This window comes from Rousettus aegyptiacus, unplaced genomic scaffold, assembly GCF_014176215.1.
Source record: "Rousettus aegyptiacus isolate mRouAeg1 unplaced genomic scaffold, mRouAeg1.p scaffold_m13_p_8, whole genome shotgun sequence".
Classification (NCBI taxonomy): Eukaryota; Metazoa; Chordata; class Mammalia; order Chiroptera; family Pteropodidae; genus Rousettus; species Rousettus aegyptiacus.
In genome coordinates, this window is record NW_023416311.1 from 63360278 (window position 1) to 63383242 (window position 22965).

The 22965-nt window shown below is 32.3% G+C and overlaps 1 protein-coding gene across 2 annotated transcripts in view; it reads left to right on the forward strand.

Annotated features, from left to right (window-relative positions):
• Nucleotides 1-19788, forward strand: part of EDIL3 (EGF like repeats and discoidin domains 3) — a 371848-nt gene extending 352060 nt beyond the window's left edge. For both annotated transcript variants that reach the window (XM_036225528.1, XM_016123146.2), the window contains one exon: nt 16773-19788. In XM_036225528.1, coding sequence (XP_036081421.1) covers nt 16773-16922 — 150 coding nt within the window. In that variant the 3' untranslated portion in view covers nt 16923-19788. The remainder of the gene's footprint in view (nt 1-16772) is intronic.
• The last annotated feature ends 3177 nt before the right edge of the window (nt 19789-22965 follow it).

Sequence of the window (22965 nt, forward strand, 5' to 3'; positions counted from 1 at the left end):
TTAGCAGAAACAAACCTCTTATTTCAAAGATTTGGGTGAAAATATAACACACTAAAACATAACACACTTTCATACACATTAAGTATTTTCAAGTTAATGATTTTTTTCCATTTTATATAGTCCTTTTATTCCTTTACTGTATTGTATTATTAACCAATAAGCAGTTTGGAATATCTTTTTTCTTCCAGTATTCAAGACAGAATTAAATTCTAAGCCTGCAATGGCTATTTCATTGAGTCAACAAAGTACGGATTCAGTTCACACAAAATTAGTTTTAGAGGAGACATATTTTTAGGTTTAGATTATAAAAGCCACACATGTTTACCTATTAACATCTTAGAACACACTCATTTAGCATCTCCATGCATTCATTTAACATCTCATAACATAGGCACATTTTACTGTTACCATCTCAGAAATTAGAGTATCTTACAATGTTACAATTTAATTGGGAGCACTTCTTAATTTCTAGAAAAGCATAAAATAATGCCATGTTTTATAATCAATGGTATCTTAGATTGAATAAAAATTGGATATTTTCTAAGACTGTCTTTAAATTTATTTTTGAGCTCTTCCACAGTAGAAAGTCTGTTGTATAAAGAATGTAAATATATTCTGTAACATGAAGATTTTTAAGCTCATAAATTATACATCTTTTGACATTAATTTTAAAATTGATAAGTATTTTCATCTATTATCCATGTGTAATATTCACTTAAAAGCACATCTAGAGTAATAAAATTATTCTATAGGTTGTTTTAGGGAAGAGGTATAATGAAAAATATGGTTAAACCACTGTACTGGTGAAATACTTCTGTCTCTCCATTTACATTAAACGTGTGGTTTAAATCATTACCTGTGAATAATTTGAAAATTTTCCCTTAATTAATGGGGATGGAAATTTGTATGTTAATGCATTTTATTTCATTATCTTTGTCTGAAATATATGTAAAAGTTTTGTGTCAAGTTAGCTAAGTTACTTGATAGTGTTGTTCAGGTTTTCCATATTTTTTTACTGGTCTTCTATCTACTTTACTATTAATTAACAGAGGGAGCAATGTGAAAATCTCTAACTATAATTGAGGATGTCTCTATTTCTCCTTGCAGTTATATTAGTGTTTGCTTGATAGATTTTGAAGCTCTGTTAAAAGATTCATGCACAATTAAGATTGTGACATCCTTTTGATCAAATAATTCCTTTATCATTAGAAAATTACCTTCCTTATCCCTGGTAATATTTTTTGCTCTGGATTCTACTTTTCAGTATTCTTAGAGATTCTCCAGCTTTCTTTTTGATTAGTACTATGTCAGTATATGCTTTTATTATTCTTTTACTTTTAACCTAATTTACTTTATATTTAAAATACATTTTTTTTCTGTGTAGCATATAGTTGGTTCTCCTTTTTCCAATTCAACTAGCTCTGCTTTTTAACTGGAGTATTTATATTTGATATGAGTATTGATATAATTGAGTTAAATCTATCATCTTGCTCTTTATTTTCTATTTGTCATCTTTTCTTCCATTTTTTTCTCCTTTGCTGCCTTCTTTAGATTAATTGAACTTTCAATTATTTCATTTTGATATTTTTGTTGACTTATTTGCTGTAACCTTTTTTGATTATTTTAATGATTGCTTTAGAATTTGTAGCATACATTTTAAACTTAACAAATCCACCTTCAAATTAATGTAGAGACCAGAATTGTATCTCCATAAGCACAAGCAAAATAAATTATAGCTACAAATCCACATACTTAGGAGCCACATTTATTATAACATATGATTTTGACATTTTCAGAATGTCTTATTGTAAAGAAAGAAATGAGCTCCCACTAGGCAAGTTGGAAAATTAGGAGTATAAATTGACATTCAATGTAAAGAATATAAACCAGAATTCTCATGTGGGACAATAAGTTACAGTATCATCTATTCCATGTTAAAATTTTTAAAAATTAAACCATTTGAACATTATAAACATGACAATTTGGCTAAACTAAGCCAATGTATGTGGTAGTTTTAAAATTAAATTTAGCCGGTTTGTTTATAATATTATAACTAATTCAGTAAAATAAAGAAATGCCTTAGGTAAGTTTACTATGTACTACTGAAACAACTAACACCAAAAAAACTGTACATAAGAATACATCAATTAGTATTATAATAAATAAATATTTATGTATAGGAAGAAACTGCAAAGCACAAACATCTCCAATCCAACGGAGAAGGGAATTTTATAAAATAAATGAGAAAATGTATTGCATAAGCTCCTTGAACACTTGGGAATATAGGCATTTATATACATATTTATATATTTTTTATAAAATGTTTTATATATATCCAAATAATTAGTGTGCTTTGTTGTTAAAATTACTATTATTACTAGGTATTTTACTTATAATTTCATATATCCTTTCTAGATATGCTCTTCTTCTTTAAAGAAGCTCTGAACAACTTAGCAATTAATTTTTCTAAAGTTGAACAAGCCACCTCCTATTGATTCTTAATATTTTTGTCTCATTTTCCATGGTTACTTTCCATAAAGGAAAAATGTCTTCAGTATCTACAAGTGAAAATTTAACTACAAGCTTTCATCCAAATAAATACAATAAATAAATTGAATGTTCCAGGGCAAAACATGGGCTTATGAAATGTTTTATATATGAACCTTTCAAAAAGAAATATTTACAAAGTTTTCTGATTCCTTTTTTGGGACCTTCTGTTTTTATTGACTTCTTGCTCTAATAGATTTTGTGGATGTGGGTGTAGAATCTGATGTAGATCCAGAAACAAGACTACTTCAGCAAAACAATATCAAAATAATAACAGTATTGTAGGTTTACTATAAGTGGTGTAAGTGAAATTCTAAAAATGTATGAACGCTCTTCCTGCTTTTCATTAGTCATAACTTACTAAGCCTCAGGAAAGCGATCCTAAGGGAAAATTATATATGTACATAGGAATGTCTAAATATATATGAATGTATATGTATATATATGTGTACATATATATACATATGTACTTACACACTAAAAGTCAATTGAAGAAAAATAGATGCCTTATTCTCTTCATTAAGATATCAGCTTTTCACTACCCTCCCAGAGATTTCATAAGCATTGCAATTTACTTTAATATTCTACTTTGATAAAATTCCACATTAAGTCTTTTATAATCAAACATGTGATGATACTGTCTCATTACAGTCCCTATGTTCTTATTTTACTCTTTTTAAACTATAATATTTTATAAGATTTAAGTAAGTTTTATATTTCTCTACAACATGAATTCAAATACATTTCTTATTTGAAGAGCAAATATTCCTTTGCCCTCATGAAAGTAACATTTGTTTTATATTTTTGGAGCTGTTTTTTACTGCAGTTAGCAGGAAAATTGCAAAATTTGACAGACACTTTCAGTATTTAATTTTTAAGCTTATAAAGCTAAAGTTAAACAATAATAAATTTCAGGAAGAGTACTTATATGGAAAATTTAGAAATTAAAATGAATTTTTCATCCAATATATTAGTCATAATGTCATGGTGTTAAACCTGAATTTACACCAGGGGATCATTCTTCTTTGGGGGGAAAAAAAGAAGCTGGTAAGATTCTATTTTCTCTCTTTCTTTGAAAAATTAACCAGGATTTTTAAAAGCATAAGTCAAAAAAATTGCAACTTTACTCTGGATTTTCTATAAAAGAAAATCCCGATTCCCCTTTCCAATAAATTTGTTGGTCCTTTAAGATGAGTTACACATATTCATCAAGAACTACCTTGTACTACCTTGGCGAACTTTCTAATTCACTGGTCTGATCATAACACTCATGTGGGAGTTAGTTAAGAAATACAGATTTCCGGACCCTCCCCCAGACTCTGGAGATAAGCTAGGAACTTAAATGTTTGCTGAGGCTCCAGCCACTTTGAAAAAAAAAGCAAGTGTGTATAGTTTTGTGTTTTTTCTATGTCGGAATGGAATTTATTATGTTAAACTTCTTTAGGACTTTGGTTGGCCTCTAAATTTGCCAATGGAATTCTGTATAAATCAGTCTTTTTGAAGCAACTTTAGATTTTAATAAGCTTATCAATTCTTTTATGAACACCAGAAGTTAAACATGTTATTTTTAAATAAATTTTAAGTTTAAATAATAGATTTAAGTAGTTAAGAACATAGACGAAGTGGAAAAGTACATAAAAGAATATGACATTTATAGTCATTTGATCATGTGTTCTGCAGGCAGTTTTTGTCTATTCTATACCAGAGATGTATGGGGGAAAAAAAATCTCAATATGACATAATGGCTCTGAGAACTCCCAATAAAATGAAGAGCTCAAGAAAGATGGAAGAACCTTGTTTTTCAGTCATCTTATTTTGAAGAATCAAAATATAACCTACCCAGTGTGTTATCTAATAAGGCATCTCCAGGAATGAAGTAGCACATAGGTTATGTCCCTTTCATAAAAGTCCGTGACTCTCCAATAGAAAAAGAGAGTTTCCAGTCCTTTTCTACTTCTTTCCTTTTCTCAACATCAATGTGGAAAAAAAAAAAAAGAAGCAGCGACATAATAATCCTCATTAATAAAGCCTCTATAATCTGTATTGTAGGATATATTCAAATTCAGTAGTAATTACAGATACCTCAGGGCATCCTGTCATGCCTGCTCAAGCAGGCACTCTCTTTTAGCTGAAATTAAATTTGAATATTTAAAGCCTGGAAGGTCCAGGTCATCAGTGCTGGCAGTGCTGTTTTTTTTGCAATTCGATCAGGGTCAGAAACTTAAAGCCAAAAGAATCCCTTTGGAGGTAAATAAATGGAATCCTCAGTGGCAATCAGTGAGGAGGATGCTAGTAGGTGGACAATGAAAGGGGATCAAGGATGGATTCTCTCCATGCAAGAGTCCTGTTACTGATTCAAATGAGTCAAGGAGGGCAGGAAAAGAAGCTACTTTTCTGAAAGCAATTTCCAAGAACTAATTGACCTTTCACAAAACAATTGAATTCAAAAATAGCAAGTGATTTGTGCTCTTACATGGAAGAGATTCATATGTAGGCACAGTAGAGTACTTACTTAGGTATTTGGTGAGTGACTTAATTGTAACTAAGTTAAGGAGACAATGCTATTGTTCCAGAGTTCTTTAGAATATGGACAGTCTTATTTAAATAAACACATCTAGTATCACTGTTATTTAGAATTTTATCTGCTTTCTTCCTCGTCGCAAAGAAAATTCTTTGTATGTTATTTTACATTATGTAATATTAAAAATTAGCAATGTAAAATATATGGTTAATTTTGGCCAATGAAGCCTTTACATTTCTTGGATGGCATTTGGAAATTTTAATCTTTATTTAAAAAAAAATAAATCAGAGTTTTTGTCTAAGGAAGTTAAAAAAAAAGTAAACATGAAGCACAAAATCCATAAAACTTAACAATTTTGGGGTGGATTGGAGCAAGGAGGAAGAAAAAAATCGTCCTTTAGATATGACTCATATTTAGTGAGAGATAACAATGTCCCAGCACAGATGCTATGAAACATCATTGTCAATAAGTTTATGGGGAAAGGAGAAAACAATACAGGGAAATACAATAATGAGGGATGAATATAGGTTTGTTCTTTGAATTAATTGTCTTATGTCCCTAAAACTCAGACCTTATTTATTTTCATAAAATTTGATAAACTGCTTAAAATTTGAAAACATGTAATTTTTCTAATTAACAGATGTATTGCATGATCAAAAAAAAAGTGTGAAAAACATGAGGAATGTGTTATGTAATAGTGTTATTAAAGTAAAATGTTCATAAATTTAAAGATGTTCTTTATTATTACATACTTATGGCCTTAATTTCCCAATGTTCAAGTGCTGAAAAACTTAAAATTTACTAATTTTTGTCTTCCTAATCAGCCATTGGTCGTTAGAAATTAATAAAAATGTCTACACTCAAAATTCTGAATATTTCACATTTACGATTGGCTTACATATCATTAGGCACAATTATATAATGACAGTATTCCTCTATGAAAAAGAATTACTTTCTTTTATTTAGGTCATGTTTGTATTACTGTGAGAGACCACAAAGTGTTAGCCCAACTATGATCCTATGCATTGATTAAAACTGGTAACACATAAAAAGTAGAGTGGACAAGGCCATCGAACTTTAATAAATTGTTTAAAAATAAAGTATGTTATTATTCATCAAATGGAAGTAACGATTCTAATAAAAAGCCTAGTTAAGAAAATTTTTAAAATATTTTTATTAGAAAAATTATAATCCTATTTAATGTGAATCTGACAGTTATTACTACTATGAAAATAAGTACTTGATCAGTTTGAGTAAGACAAAAATTGTGTCATTATTTTGGTTGTTGCAACTATGCATTGACCATTGGCTAGAATACAGCAACACATATGACCTATTTTATTTCTAAATAGTTACTGAACAACTAATATTTTGACTGTTGAATATAATATATTTTGAAGGTTAAAAAAAAAACCCAAGGACATCAGTTCTACCTGGTACATGTGCTGTTTTTACTATCCACCATCACACCATCAGCTGTAGTATGTTGAGCAATTAAGTCTTTAACTTTCAAAATTAATATTCCAGTCTTTTTCTATTTTTTCATAATTTAATTTGTAAAAGAATAAAAGATACCTGTCATAGTTCCATGTTTATGGAAAACTATAACAAGATTTCTGAACCTGCCACACCCTCTAAAATGACCCATTAAGCAGTGATTTTCATATACTTCCTTTGTTGGATCTCAAAGAAAAAATTTATTAATATGTATGGAGCACTTTTGAGACACACATTTGCATTAAGCCCCTTGGGGCTCTTATTAAAAAGGCAATGCATTCCTCATCATTATAAAGCTTCTGGTGTAATTTGAGATGCAAACTGATTAAAAGATAACTTTAAAAAATAGAAGATGAATCCAGCAACTATACCTGCACGGAAGGGCATTCTTCCCTGTTGACAATGAAACATCATTGTCAATAGGAATCAATTTCCTGCTTTCTAATAAAGGAAACAATTTCCTGCTTTCTAATAAAGCTAGAAACAAATTAATTTTGTGCAGATAAATGAAATGTTGAATAGTTAATAAAAGAAGCCATTTTCATAAGAGTGAAAATAATGTTACTTTTACATAGCAGAATTGTACTTTTGTTTTCTTTTTGGTAGTTCACTAATAGCTATAAGTATAGCAGAGTTGATTTTTCCCTCCTGATAGCAAATATATTTTAATAATCAATGTACCCTCAACTCTTTGAAACAAAATTCAGGATTCCGCTCATACCAAAGCAGAGTTTTACCTGCTCAGGTCAGGGCCAGGATTCCCTATGATCTTCACTTAGGGTTGCCAGATTTAGCAAATAAAGTACAGGACATCCTATTAAATTTGAATTTCAGATAAACAATGATTTTTTTTTCAATATAAGTATATCTCATCTCTTCTATGTTACAACCCTGTTAACATTAACAAATTCCCAGATCTTCCAGCTGGATCAAACGGTCTCCTGAGAATACACAGAAGGAGAGAGGGTAAAGGAGAATGCCTTCCTTCTAGGCCTAAGCAAACATACACACACACACACCTCCACACTCTGCTTCATCTCTGCGATTCCCCTTTTGCCACCTCATTCATCATTCATCTTCAGGATTATCTTCTGTCACTCCCTAACCTTTTCTCCTCAGCACCAGTTTGATATAGACATCTGGCTGAAGGCTTAACTCACTGCTGTACTCACACATATGGCTCTGTGCCAAGTCACTTCTGACCAAGATGGGGTAAAACCCTTCAAAGAGACATGGACATTCTGAGAGATGGTCACTGGGCATTGACAGAGAGGCAGGCTATTCTGTACTTTTATAGAAAAGAAGGAAGTCATTTCTGCATTTCTGATGTTAGACTAAAAAAAAAATTAGACAGTCTTAGTCTCTGACTACTACTAGTAATATCTCCTGGAGATTTCTTTGAAAACCAAATGTTTTCCATTTCTGTTTTTCTCTGCAGGAATATTTCTTATATCAGTCAAAACCTTAGTGCTAGCAAGCAGATAGTTTAAGTATATAGCCATAGTTTAGAATGGTATATTTTATGTTTCATAAATCTTTATAGACAATCATCCTATGTTATATATTTTCTAGGATATTCTGGTTACTTAAGGAGACTTTCATCATAAAAAAAGTTAAATATGGTGGTGTCCTATCTACTGACTTTTAGACTGAACATTCTAAATGCCAACAAGTTTGAGAGAAGGAGAAGGAAGATAACAGTCAACAGAGTTAGAGTCTTTTGCTTTGATTTTTCTCTGAGTTGTTTTCCAGGGTCAAGACCTAATAACAAAAGCCATGTGAATTTCTCAGGGAAGCTCTGACTCTGAAGCTGCCAGGTCTCCAGTTACTTGGTGCCAAGGTTATACAAGAAAACCATGGAAGGAATGGAAGTGGCTACTCTGTCTCCAGTTCCTTTCCTCTCATATCTGGCTAGGTTGGATTTTTGTAAAACCTTAGCTCAACTTGGCGCACTCACAGTGGACTAGGAAATCACAAGCATAATAATCTGCACCAACTTGCCAATAATAGAGAAGTTGATATGACTGTGGAGAGTTAGAGTCCTTAATTTCATATCTCTTTGGATCAGTTGAGCTCTCCTATGTATGAGAGACCAGAAGTTAAAAGTCCTCGAAAATACCTCCCGAAATGTGCCATTTCCTCCTCTTTCGCAACACACCAATCCCCAGAGTATCCAGGAAAGAATAAATTTTAGAAAGCTATTACAGCTCTCTTTTCCAGTCAAGAATTATATATCAGCCAATCGGCTTTCACATCGACTACAGGAAAATGATGAATGTGTGACGATTTGAAAAATAATGATGGCCCTTTATCTCCAGGGTACAAAAAAAGATAGAACAAGTTTGCATTTTTGGCCATTATTAGTATCTCCCATTGGTGCATTTTGAAGAAAAAAAAAAAATCTAACAGAAAGAACAATACACTGCAAAATAGTGCTGCAGGAATTCTAAGTGAACATCAAATTCGTGGTTTAGTAAAAAAATTCTTGGGATATAATCAGAGATTTATATATACTTGGAGCATGAAACAAAACCAGATCAATTCAGTGAAGTGTAGCTTTCCCTAAAGCCAAAGACCTAGATTTTTACATAATTACAAAAGAAAGCCAACTTCAGAGCCACACAAAATCTCCTGAGAGCAACAATGGGAGTAGAAATCATTTTCTCAGGGAATCTATATATTCATTTTAATGGTTGAAAATGATTCATGCACTAGTGGATAAAAGATATGGAACTTGTCCTTATGTTTTTCTTTTCACTCCCTCATCAAACAAAAATGTTTCATAATTGGATCTTTGAAGTTAAATCTTTGGATAGACAGTTTGAAAGCCTCATATAATTTCATTGAGTGAGCTTGAGAAGCAAAGAAATCTCTGAAGCAACCAAAGTCTAGACTTTTAAAAGGGCTTATGAAACAAAACAACATTTTGAAAGGAACACAGAGAAAAATTGGTATCCAATATGAAATATGGTGCAGAATTATTTATATATGTCACCATGCTCTACAGCTTTCAGAAAACCTGACTGCAGTTTCTCAGAGGATTTCAAATTAATCCTCAGTAGATGGCCAAAATAATAGTCCCCAAAGAATGTATAAGGCTTTGCAGAAATGATATTAAAGAAATACAGAAGAATAAAGATGTTGAATTGTTTTGTTACTGAAATATGAAACAAAACAAGTAATACTAGTTGTTTGATATATTTATTAAATTTATGTCCATGAGAATAAATATCTACAGAAAATAAAAATAAGAACAAGTGAAATAGAGTAGAACCTAAGAGAAGAGGATTTAGAAAAGTGTACTCTAGGGCCACAATAAATAAATTTCTATCGGTTGTCATGTCAGGATTTATTCAAAGAATCAAAAAAGATTAAGTTAACAATTGATTTTTGTTACAGGCCTGGTACATGATGTTAAGGAAGCTTTTTTGACACAATTCTTTCAGATAATCAAGGTCCCTTTTCAGACTAATAAATGTTACAAATATTAATGAATCCTCTGTGAAACTTCTGACCCTTCCACATCAATTGCTTATTGCAAAATCTGGGAGTTCCCAGATCCACCGTCTTGCAAAATTTGGGAGTTCTCAAATCCACCCTCACTTCAGACACCAACTGCCAGTTCAGAGGTACCTGAGACTAGGTCAGGTTTAATAATCCACTAGACAGACCCACAGAACTCGTTTAAAACTACTAAGCTTACAGTTCCAGTTTAGACAGTGAAAGGATTCAGATAAATTTAGCTAAGAGAATAACCATATGGAGCAGAGTTCAGAAGAGTTCCAGGCATGAGTTTTTAATTGTTCCCTCTCACTGGAATCTTAGACAGTGCTAATCTGTCTCAGCAATAATGGGTGATAATACACAAGAATTATGATCCACCAGAGAAATTCACCTCAGCTTTGATGTTCAGAGATTTTGTTGAAGCTCAATCACGTAGACATGGTTGACCACCTGCAAGGCTGACCTTAGTTTCCAGCCTTTCCAACAGTCAAGTTGACCAAAGCCCCCACCATAAATTATGCTGTTACATTGACTGATCTATCCCAATGCCCCCTACATAAGCAAAGACACCGTTATCATACGGGACTTTCCAAGGGATTGGAGATTATCTCACAGGAGCTGAGGGCAAAGGTCAGACCTTCCTTTGGGTAAGATTAGTCTTTTCCTGCACATTCATATTACGCAAAATTGTATGAACTGTACATTGCCCACTGGAATGACATGCATCTGCAGATAATATGACTAAATTAGATTTGACGCAACCTGAACTATGCAGAAATGTTCACCTGCTAACAAACTGTTTCAGTTGACTATGGCCTTCCTTTATCAGCACCTTTGGAGGGCAATAGTTCTACTCAAGATGCTTTGGGTTGGAAGACACTGTGACAGCTCCCTGTTCCTCTCTGCTATTGAGAACTTTTGCTGCAGCATTGTTTGGATGTCCTATAGTGATGGCTCACCCCCAACCCCCAATTCATTCTTCTGCAGACTGATGATCAATGTAGACTCTTATTAACACAATCTACTATTTCTAACAAAGCCTTGGGGTTTTAGTTAGTTTATTTTGCTCTACTTCTTAGAATGTGATTCTTGATATGCATTATTGTCCAAGCAACATTTCCTAGAATATTAGAATTTACCTAGTAACTGGTTTCTTGTTTCCTTATTACATCTGAAAGAATGTACTTATATTTAGACTAATGTTGTTATGGAGTTTCATTGGTTTAGTGGAATTGATTGTAGAGAGAACCATCAAGAATAATATACCAGCCAGTCAATAATGAAATGGTTTCAGGATGCTGGTAAATTTTCCTAGAAAATTGAATTCGGTGAATAATAGCTAGAGTATGTGTCAGCTCAAAGAATCAAAATTTGATTTCAAATTTTTTATATCCAATCACAAACAGGTTTCACACATGCAAAACTGCCAATAAGAATTTTTTAATGTACTATAGATGTATACTATATCACATTATATTTACTAACTAAAACTTTTTTAAAAACAATTTTCTATATATTTTAAAACAATCATTTTCATCTTACTTTTTTAATGAAAAGTTTTGATTTTTGAATGTTCCAATATAGGGCAAAGTAGGATATAATTGCAGTTTACCCTAAATATATTGATAATGTAGTTATAGAATCAGAAACAACCAAAGTCTCTCTTATAAACCCTATTCAAATGGATAAATAGTATGTTTAACATCACTGATGCATAGTAATTCTATGAAAGTTTTTATAAGACTTTAAATTACTTAAAGCAGTGATTCAAGTTGTAACTCTGAAATATTTGACAGTACAAAAAATTTAAGTAATGTTGATACTAAGTATAAAAAAATGAATTTTATGATGCTGAACCATAAACTAATAAGTATAAGTCCTTTATTGCACCCACAAAAATCACATTTTATACTCAAATAATGTATAAATGGTTAACTTATGAAATAGATACTTAAATCCTAATGTCTACTAAATTTCTACCTCTTTTTAAATGGACCATAATTTTAACCAGGAATTGCTATTTTTAAAATGTCATGAATTTCATGAAATGAAATGAAATTGGGATAAATATAAATTTCTACATCTACTATAAATCTAATTTACAAGTAAAAAATTGGGAAAAAGTTGGCTTAAGTGAAATTTTATGAAAAAGTTCATAGTTTATTTGACCATAAATCAATCAACTACGACCCATAATGTAATATAATCCTTTTAAATCTTAGACAGCAGTGATAGAAGTATAACATCCACAACAAAGGTGCACTCTTTTGAGCCACTCAGGTAATAACTACATGCTGTGTCTAAACAAATATCACATTTTAATCGAGTCACAGTTAAACTAGACAGTAGCCAATAGAATGCAACCAAGATGAGAAGTTTGAAAATCACTTTATATGAGGAATTTTTTAAGGAACCATGAACATTTAGCCTAACACTGAATTTGCATTCGAAATGTTTGTGTTAGTTATTGTTAAATATGTCGAAAGTATCATTGTTGTTGTTGTTGTTGTTGTTGTTGTTTTTGGACAGCTATATTTATATGGTCCTTGAGAATAAAACACTAGGATCAATATATGGAACTTAGAATGAGGTATATTTCATCCTAATAAAAAAGCAGACTTTCAAAGTGTCTGAATATATACCTGCCCTATCATATCGAGGCTTATTGTGAATAGACTGAAAGTTGCATGTCAGAAGTGTTAGAAGTTGACACTAGCAGATCTATGCCTACTCTTCCAAGTCTCAGATTCTTCCATTGTATGAGTAGAATTAGATAAAAACAGAATTTTTCAGGAATCAAATCTAGAAAAGACTGTTCTTTTCTAACTTCTTTATAAGCACGCTGAATGGGAGGATAAATACTTGAAATTGCATTTGCTAAATAAATGATTTCTAGCTTTGCACCCCACAGTTCTCCCCCAACACATACACATACTCACACACGTGCTGCCCTAGGGAAATGGATTTTTGTCTTTGTCCTTTATCTCCCAGGACATTAGATCAGTATACAGGTATAGTTGATAAAGCCAACAGTATATTTGAAAATAGAGAAAACATGAAAAAGCTTTATTCAACCTTTTTATTTCCACAATATCTGGAATCCCATATATGATACTAGTCTCCACATACCAGAAGAGAAATAATGAAATCTAGAAGGGGGTGGCCAAAAGGACATAGGGATGAACTGATAGTTACTTGAGACCTTCATAAAATACTAACCCGTTCGTTTTGCAGAGCTCAGAGGGGCTAAATAAAAAGTTAAAAAATTAAAAAATTAAAAAAACTTAAAACTATTCCCTATTTAGATGATGTGAACAGAAATTCCAAAAGGTTAGAACAATGGGAATTGCTTTCAATCTTTTAATGAGTTAAGTTTAGGACAAATAAAAAGAAGTCCATCTTTAATTAGCAAATAACTTGCTAATTAAGTAGTATATGCAAAAATCCCCAAAGCACTTACCAATATTTGTGTAAGGCAGAGTCATAGTACATGACTGCTAAGAGAAGCTGAGATATGCTCAGCTCTCTGATTATGTCTTGGAGGACAATGTTGCCTTCTTCCATGATCCTTGGCACTCCCTACTGAAGAGGACACTGGCCTGAATAGACCATTGTCTCTAACAAAGAATAAATAACAAGTCTCATCTTACAAAAGATGTTAAATGTTGCTGGAAGCAACATTTAATTGTTTTATTTTATCTGATAGTTTCTTTGTGTTGAAATTTGATTCTGATTTGAATTTTAACTAATATCACAGAAGAGTTGACAAAAAATAATCCAAGATCTCAGCCACATTGAGGCAGATTCATTTTCCCTTCATCTTCTCCTAGGTTTTAATTGTGGGATCCTCTCTGAAGTACCTGGAGTGCCTTTTTTTTCAAGGCCCCATATGTTGGGAAAAGCCTGAGAGACCCCTAAGCATATCAAGTTTGAGTACCTCAGCAAACTTGTCATCAGCTAATTAAGTCTCTTGAAACTGAAACTTGTGCATACTCTTTTTTAAAAACTTCTAAATCAAAATCTCTTTCTTACATATAATGGTTTCCTTTCTACATGGAGATTTAATGTTCTCCATCAGCCTTTTCAGACTTTGATTTCAATCAAGGTGCTTAAAGGTGCTTAAATCTTTAAAGTGTGTATGTAAAAGCACTCTTCTAGAATTCTTACAGATTTTATAACTAAAAATACTGAGTTTGCATTTCTTTGCCAGGTAAAATATTGAAATAGCATTCTTAAGCAGGATCTTCCTAGTGCTAGAGACAAGAAAACAGCATATGTGCCACATGTTTGCACAGCAAGTACAAGATGTCATGCTCGAATTCGCAAATGTGTGCTTTGTGTTCGGTGCTGTGTCATTATTACTGGAGGGACATCTGAAAATAAAAGTATATTCTCATTACTTTTAGATTGTGGTTTGAACAAAAATGTCTTAGATTTTGGCTGTTTTTCTGCAGACATTTTTGCTTTTTAAATCATCCTGTTGATGAAACTTCACTTAAACTTCATTTAATTTTTTAATGAGTATTCAAATATTTATGACTTTTACATATTAAATAAGGAATGTCCTAGCTGTTTTCAATTTTAGAGCTGATGTAGTTTCTGTATACGTGTATTTTCCATTATAAAGAGATAAGTATAGCTAATAATTCGACTACTGCTTCACGGGTTGATAGTTCCTCATGGAAACAAGTACTGAAGACCGGCAAATTGAAAGAAAATTTTCTTCTGTATTTCCTTCCCAACAAGTAGTGTAACATAGTATTTTGGACTGTCATAGATCTTGCAATGAAAGTTAATGAATTTAAAATCTATTATTCCAAAGATACACATTAAATTCTCTAGCAGGGCTATGAAATTGGATTTTAGATTCACAGTCTCAGTGAAGCATTTGAATTCAATATCATATGTCAGAGAGAATGTCAGGAAACCATAGAACGTACTCTCCTATTTTCTGCTGTTGCAATGACAAGCTCTCTCGAGATTTTGGTGCGTGTTTGCGTGGTACGTACTACACATGTGAGCTTTCGCTAACAGAGACACTGTTATTTGGTAACACGCTTCACTCTAGAATTAATTCCTCCTTGGCCAGTGCAAGCCAGAACATTGCTGAGGATAAAATTTCTATTAAATGCCTGAATAATGAATGCTAGACTTGACATAGTTCAGTATTCTCTTCTTCAGCAAATATTTATTCGAAAATAGCCTTTGAGGTATATTTGGTGTCAAGCTGAAAAATCATTCCCCCACTAGATGGGAATGGCGCTTTACATGCACCTTCATAATCTTTCCATGAAACCAGCAGAAAGATTAGGCCATCTTGTCTGTTGCCTCTATCGATCAGTGTCGCACTCTCCAATGCTTTAGAGAAGAACATCTTTATTTTTCTCTTTCCAGGGAACCTTTTGTGAGCGTATGGGACTGAACCGACTTGTTCTAGAAGGTCATTTTTAAAATATTCCCTTTAATTTCACAATGTTCAAAAATGAGGGTTAAATATTCTGTCATGGAATAATAGGGAATTTTATTTTCACTTCCCCTTTTGCCATATAGTCATGTTTTAATCTCAAGCAAGAAAGAAAATTATCTTTCGATTATAAGATGCCTTATAAAGTGAAAAAGGAAAACCTTGAAAAGATTTTCACTATTCTAATTGAGCTAAAACAAAAATATAAAAGAAAATAGTTAGAAATGAGTTCAATAGTACATGTTCAGAATCTATAGGTTAAAAAAACTGCAAAATTTTAAAAACTATTATAAATACATGAATTTTTCCAAAAGTAATTTATAATTTAATGCTATTCTTATCAAGATTTCGGTGTTTGGATTTTTTTTTTCTGAAACAGGCATTTCTCAAAGTTATTAAAGATCTCTTAAGAGAAAAATGCCCAAAAAAGGTTTGAAACAAAAGAAAAATGGAGGACAGTCATGCAATGCCAGTATCTCAGTATGTCAGATCACAGCACAGTTGTAAAGCCAAAAAAAAAAAACAAACAAAAAAAAATGGGTTAAAAACAGTATTTATTAGGTTGTATCTCTTGGAAATGGACTAATTTTGTTTTCTATGTGAGAACTGACCAAAAAGAAACTGTGATAGAGACTGATGAGCCCACCAAACAAACAGCCGTGTGCTCCTGTCCATAGCCTAGCCTCTTTTTCAGGTGAACCAAGGTCATGTAATTAGTTAAGGTCAATGAGATGTATCTAGAAATGATATGAGCTGCTTCCATACCTTGTTCTTTTAAACATCTTGCACCATCTAACAACTTTCTCTCCTTGCCCCTTGCAAATGTGAAGTCTACATGTTTCAGACGATGGCTGTAATTTGCCAGCATCCTGGATCTCTGCGTCACTTCTTAGAAGAGTTTACTTTCAACAAGCTGCCTAACCAACATCAGCCTGTGACAAAAGCAAAAAATAGATATCCTTATTTTGCATTAAAAAGAACTCCTGATAGGCAGATTAAAATGATATGTTTCTGCCACAGACAACAAATTTTCATCTTACTTAACTTTACGAATTAAACATTAATTGTAATTTAATTTTTAAATGTTCAGTAAAAAGAAGCCGCGATGTATTTTTAAAAACATGACGTTAGTTATCACTCTCACATTTGGGGGAAAATGCTCCAAACAAGAAAATATTAAAAATAATTCTCAAGAAGAAGAAAGTTATATGATTGACATCCTTTGCTCTCCTTTACTAGGTTTTCCAGGGCAACTTTGACAATGACACCCACCGAAAAAACGTCATCGACCCTCCCATCTATGCACGGTACATAAGAATCCTTCCTTGGTCCTGGTATGGGAGGATTACGCTGAGGTCGGAGCTGCTGGGCTGCACAGAAGAGGAGTGAGGACACCCCGCACCCCACAACCCTCCTCTCTATTTCCCTTCTCTCTATCTCTATGGAATGAACTGTGCAAAATCTGTAGGAAACTGAATGGGGTTTTTCATGAAAAAGTGCTCAAATTATGGTAGGCCACTAACTGTCTCTTTAAGGGGGGTCTAAGCCTGCCTTTTCAATGGTTCGATTTAATTTTTATCATTTAAATTTCTTAAGCAACATCACATTAACTGTGAATTACTTTTCTCATGGTTTTCTCAATTATTTACACTGGTTGAAATATATTAGGGAAAGAAAGAAAATAGCACTCTTGATAGCAAGGGTAAAACAAAATCTCATAGTCATCAAATACAAGTGCGAGTTGACAGCTTTTATAATCAATACTCAACTAATTCTTATAAAAGGAATACTGCAATGTTAGCAATAAGGTTTTTTTTTTTTTCTGTAATGAGTCTACATTATCCTAATTGTTTTTCCTGTGCCTACCAAACACCGTCAGTGTTTATAACAGAATTTTGAAGAATCTGTAACATTCAGTACTATTCGATATTGTAATTCTCATTTTACTTTTATTATTTCTTATTAGAGATTATGTGATCTTTTTTTCTCTTTGTTCTATTTTATATTACTTATATTGTATATTTCCTGAATAAGTTCATATTTTTTCAATTGAATTTTTCCTATATTTGCCTAAAAGTAGTATCATGTTTGTTTATATATATGGAACATGATTAAAAATCAGTAGATTGATCATAATATCAGTAAATTGAATCTGCGATTATTTTTTGAAGGAAGCTATAACCATATAATTTCCAAATACTTCCTTTATAAAGAACCCAATACTACCATTTTACTAAATAAACACAACAAAATTACATTATGTTTCTTTAAATGAAAATTTCAATCTTTGTTTTGATGGTATTTACTTATCTTTGCTTTAACATAATAGAAAGATGAATTGTTTGTCTATTGAAAAAATTTTAATGAACAAATGTCAACATAGAGCTGCATAGCTTGGCCAAGCATACTCATTATTTCTTTGTTCATCTCTACATTTCCTGTGAAACTGAATTTTCTTAGGATTTGAAACTGGTGGCAGTTTCCCAGGAAAGCACATTGTGTAGTTATTTATAAGAAGAAAAATACTTACTAATTACAAACTAGTAAATAATTTCAAGATGAAAATTGATTTCTATTTATTTTGCTTCAAATGTCCTGATAAAATAAGCAATTATTATAACAATTTGTTATTGATAATGGAGGTTGGAGGTTTCATTGACATGTTTCTCAAATTAAAGCTCACACTGCCTCCATAAAGTCCTCAACATCTAATTTGCAAGCTTTGCAATGATTTATTTTATAAGGCTTAGACACAGAATTAGTGGAGTTAAATTAAGGGTCCTGGAAAAGGAAGTATGCTATGTGTACACAATGCTGAGGTCCTGCGCAACACAGCTAAGTTTTTTTCTTGTATTATTTGTGCTGCATAACAAAAGCCACTAGACTGTTACTGTCTTGTCTGTCTATGTGTTATTAGCATTTCTTAATGATGTATATATGGAGTGGTCTTCAATTATAGTGAAGAATTTAAAGAGAAAGTCAATCATAATGATAATTTTACTAAGAGCACAATTAGGACGGGCTGGCCACAAATTTGCTCTATGCCCACATGCTTTCTACTTCAGGCTCTTAATATGAAATTGTTGACTTAAAGTATCTGAAATGGTGATCAGTTTCCAGCATCTTTCAAAAAAAAAAATTGTCATGTCCTCAATATTGCCTTTTTAAAATAACTTTAGGAATTTAAATAGCAAATTTTTTAATTTGCTGAATTTTAAGGTAATGTTACAAATAATTGCTTAGATCCAAAAATATACACACACTTATTGTCTAGCCAGTAGCTCCTATTTCTTTAAAGATTTATGTCCTACTAAATTTCTAGCCATTTCCTTTGTAAATAACACAATTCTTCATTCTTAACAGAGTATGTTTTTTAAATTTTGAGTAATTTGTAATGATTTACTTTTTTGAAATTATTCATGGCTTCTTATGATGCTTTGAATTGTATTCTATTGATAGTTTTTTAAACAAATATTTTAAAAAGGAGTTTGTTAAAATTATATTTGTTACCTTTCAAAAATACATTGAAATGGATTTCTCATGCATGTCCATTTTCTCTTTGCTCTAAATGCTCTTCACCAAAATGGCACAATGAACAGAATATCTTTTTGTCCCATGGTGCCCAAAATTCACGACATTAAAGGGATAGCCACACGCAAAATGTTAATAATTACTTCAAGGTAGCATGTAGCTTTCATGTCGCTGGTATCAGTGACATCAAAGTGAAACAAATTCATCCTATTTAAATTCGCACTACAACAAGTAAAATCTCACACAGAAGAATCACCTACTCTTCATCATATTGAATAACTATGTTATAGTTAATTTTATAATCTATAAAACTAAAAATTTTAATATCTCCATTTTATCTATATCTTATTAAAATATCATAGTCACTGATTCTTATTTTAGGGTTGACTTTCTCTTTCTGAATGACTTCATAAAGATAAGTGTGAATTTTGAAGACTTAGGGTACTAATAATAGTATCTTTGCTAGTCAACAAGTTATGAAATATTATACTGCTGACATCTGATGTGTCAGTGAGTATAGAAATAGCTAAGACACAAATAACCTTTGCAAATTTTCAAGCTGTGTAATATTCCGGTGTTGGGTTTTTTTTCTTTGTATATATACTTAAATCATGTAGGATGTTGTAAAATCAGTATGACCTTGTCTAGTCTTCAAACAAAATAAAATTTTTGAAAATCTGGGTTACTTTTGAAGCAGTTGTAATTAAACACATTTGTAAGAATACACAAATTGTCTGAATGTGAATGCCCACTAATCTTTAACTAGTTGCTTGGTTTATTTTTTATTTTGTGTAGGACAGTTAAACAAATACAGAAAAATTAGAAATTGCAATAGCCTCCATATGTAGACTGATTTGACCACATTCGCCTATCCAAAATCATTAAAATGTGTGCATTTCTCCTGTTGCTTTTAGTTGTGAAAATTTTATTGGACTACTAATAATTCAAAGTCATTTCTTTACTTCATAAATATTTAAAGTCTTGTGTTCCAAGACGGATCTGCTCATTGTTAATCGATGGGATGCTAATTGCTATTATTTCTATTGTTTTTTAAGTACATGATTCTCAGTAGTATAGTGAAGAGATCCAGTCAGTAGTAAGCAATAACACAAGCATTAACATGTATTTACCCATGTAGCTTCAGCTATTGCTTAAATAAAATCACAACACTTGGCTTTTTTATAAACTCTGTTTCTGCCTCTCTTGGAAGTTACTGGTAAAAATATTAAGTCTGCGTACTTCCCACTTTTTAGAAATCTCCATAGGATTAAAAAAAAGTGGGAAAAATCTTGATATAAACTGCTGACTCCTTAGTTGAGGTTTAGTGAATCTCTGACAGTTTTCAGTACTAGCTTGTTATATGTATTTATGTACCCATACATGTTTCTACTTAACTTTATTTTAATGTGAATGGTCCAGTGGGGTTCCAGGGCTTGCCTAATTTTTGCACACACACACAAACATACAAATATGCTTTTACTAAATAAAGGCCATCGTACCTATGTATTTTCAATAAGACAAATATAGAATCATGACACATGTATACAAAGTAAAGATTCGTTGTGATAGCAGAATAAACACTCAATAGGAAAATTTCACCTGTGAGGTTTTTAAAATTACTGATTCAAGATATAAAAATAAGAGAAAAAGAAACATTTAGAATTTCAAGAAGGAAAGTCTAACCATGTTGAAGAAATTTATTTTTTAAAACTCTATTAAGATAACTTTACGAATGAAAAATATTTTGTTTATATAACCTAAAAGTTTAAAAACATCTAGTGCTTTGGCTTTGAATATATGATTTTAAGTAAAGATTTTGGTAAAGACACATTAATTTTTACTGTCATAAATGAAATGCCCTCTATCTCTCTCCTCCCAAAGGGTAGTTTAAATAATCAAATTAGTGTGTTATTCATTTGTGAAAAATACTGCCACTAGACCTTTGAGATGCAAAAGGATCCTTTTACCTGAGCTGGTTAATGGAGAATTACACTACATTACTACTTGAAAAAATATCTATTCTAGAACTATCCTGGAACAAAAAATATCTGAACTATCCTTGTCATTTGTCTTTATGAAGAAAGAATACCTAATGTGAGTATCATTTTTCTATTGATTTTGAAGGCGGAAATAGGATTCCTTGGTTCTGTTGCAGTAAGTGGCTATAATTCATATAGGATGTTTTAACATTGCTGCTAAATAAAGCATTCTCCACAGTATGCAAGTGGCGCTTACACCAAGAGTTATTTCTATTAGATAAATTTAGTATCAGAAATAGGAAAACATTTTTGGAAAGAAGCACCTCACTTAGTTGTTTTTGCATAGTTTGGCAGGAGTTGATTGAATCATTTGAAAACAGTAATGTGGAAATATGGTATAGTGGCATAGCAAATGGTCACCATATTACAGGATGAAACATTGCATATGGTGACTGCCTCTGATTTAATTTTATTTTAACATTCTTGAAAGCATGAACCACACTTTCATATTTATGTAAAATCCCCATAGTACCATTCATATGCCTACACATAAATATGTTAATAATGATGATGAATTGCTACATAAGCTCAACCTGCTGCCACCTGGAAGAGAAGTGGTGGCAGCGAGACATGGTGCATTCAAACAGTACATCTCCCACGACCAATATGGAAACAGCTTTGTGACAACTTATGTCAGCATCAGGCCAAAACGCTGAAGAAAGTAACGGGAAGACATCTGGGAGTAGACTGTATGCATGTCAGAGGAATGTTTTCAGTGATAAGTGACTTAGATGACAAATTAAACATGGATTTACACACATTTTGTCATTGTTTCACTTCTTAGAATATAGCGACTTTGGTAGATGTGATCAGCACGGCTCTTCTCAAGGCCGGTGCATTTTCAACTTAGAACCAGCAAAGAGGAATTGAACAGAGAGGTTTAAAATGGCATATCACAAAGGCGGCATTAAACAATCAAGCTTAAGCCATTTAACTTCCTCAGTTCTCAAGTTTCTTAGGTAATAATGCTATGGAAAATGTTAATTTTATTTTTAACAGAAGAAGCATTCTGCTACGGTCTAAATGTTTGTCCCCACTCCCATTCATATGATGAAATCTTAAGCCCCCAAAGGTGATTATATAGTAGGTGGGGTGCTTAGATCAGAGGGTGGAATCTTCACAAATGTAATTAGTGCTGTTATAAAAGGAGAGCCCAGAGAGATCCCTTTCCCCTTCCACCAAGTGGGGACACAGGGAAAAGGCACGAGCTATAAACTAGGAACTGGGCCCTCACCTGACTTGCTGGTACCTTGAACTCAGACCTCTCAGTCTCCAGAAGTGTGAGAAACGTATTAATTTCTGTTGTTTAAAAGTTACCCAGTGTGTGGTGCTTTGTTATACAGTAGCCTGAATGGACTGAGACACATTCTAAAAGGAATCTGTTTTTAGTTGTATAAGCAACTTTATAAACTGCTTGGGTTGTAGACTGAGACTTTGATACATGTTTAAACAATAGTAAAATGTTTTTCAAACTGCCAGTGAAGAGAAATTGGTGGGTTAGAACTAGTATTTTTTTTTTAACTTAAATACACTAGGAGAAGAGGCGATGAGCAGAGAGAAGGAATGGGTTCATTGTAAAAATTCTCTCATAAGACATTATTTTTAAAATCACATTCCTATGTATACATGTATTCTTGATAACAGTGTAAATTATTTTTCTGAATCTGAGACACAGCCATTAAAGTTTGAAAACCACTGCAACATGGCCACAGAACAGCTTTTTAAATGGCTGGTATCTGCCAGCCACGTGGTATGCTGGTGGCCAGTGGGAGTTTGGAGTCAGGATTGGTTAGATCCTGTCAGTAGGATGCTTTTACAGGCCTGGTGGGGAGAGAAGGGGTGTGCTACTGGAGGCCTGAGAG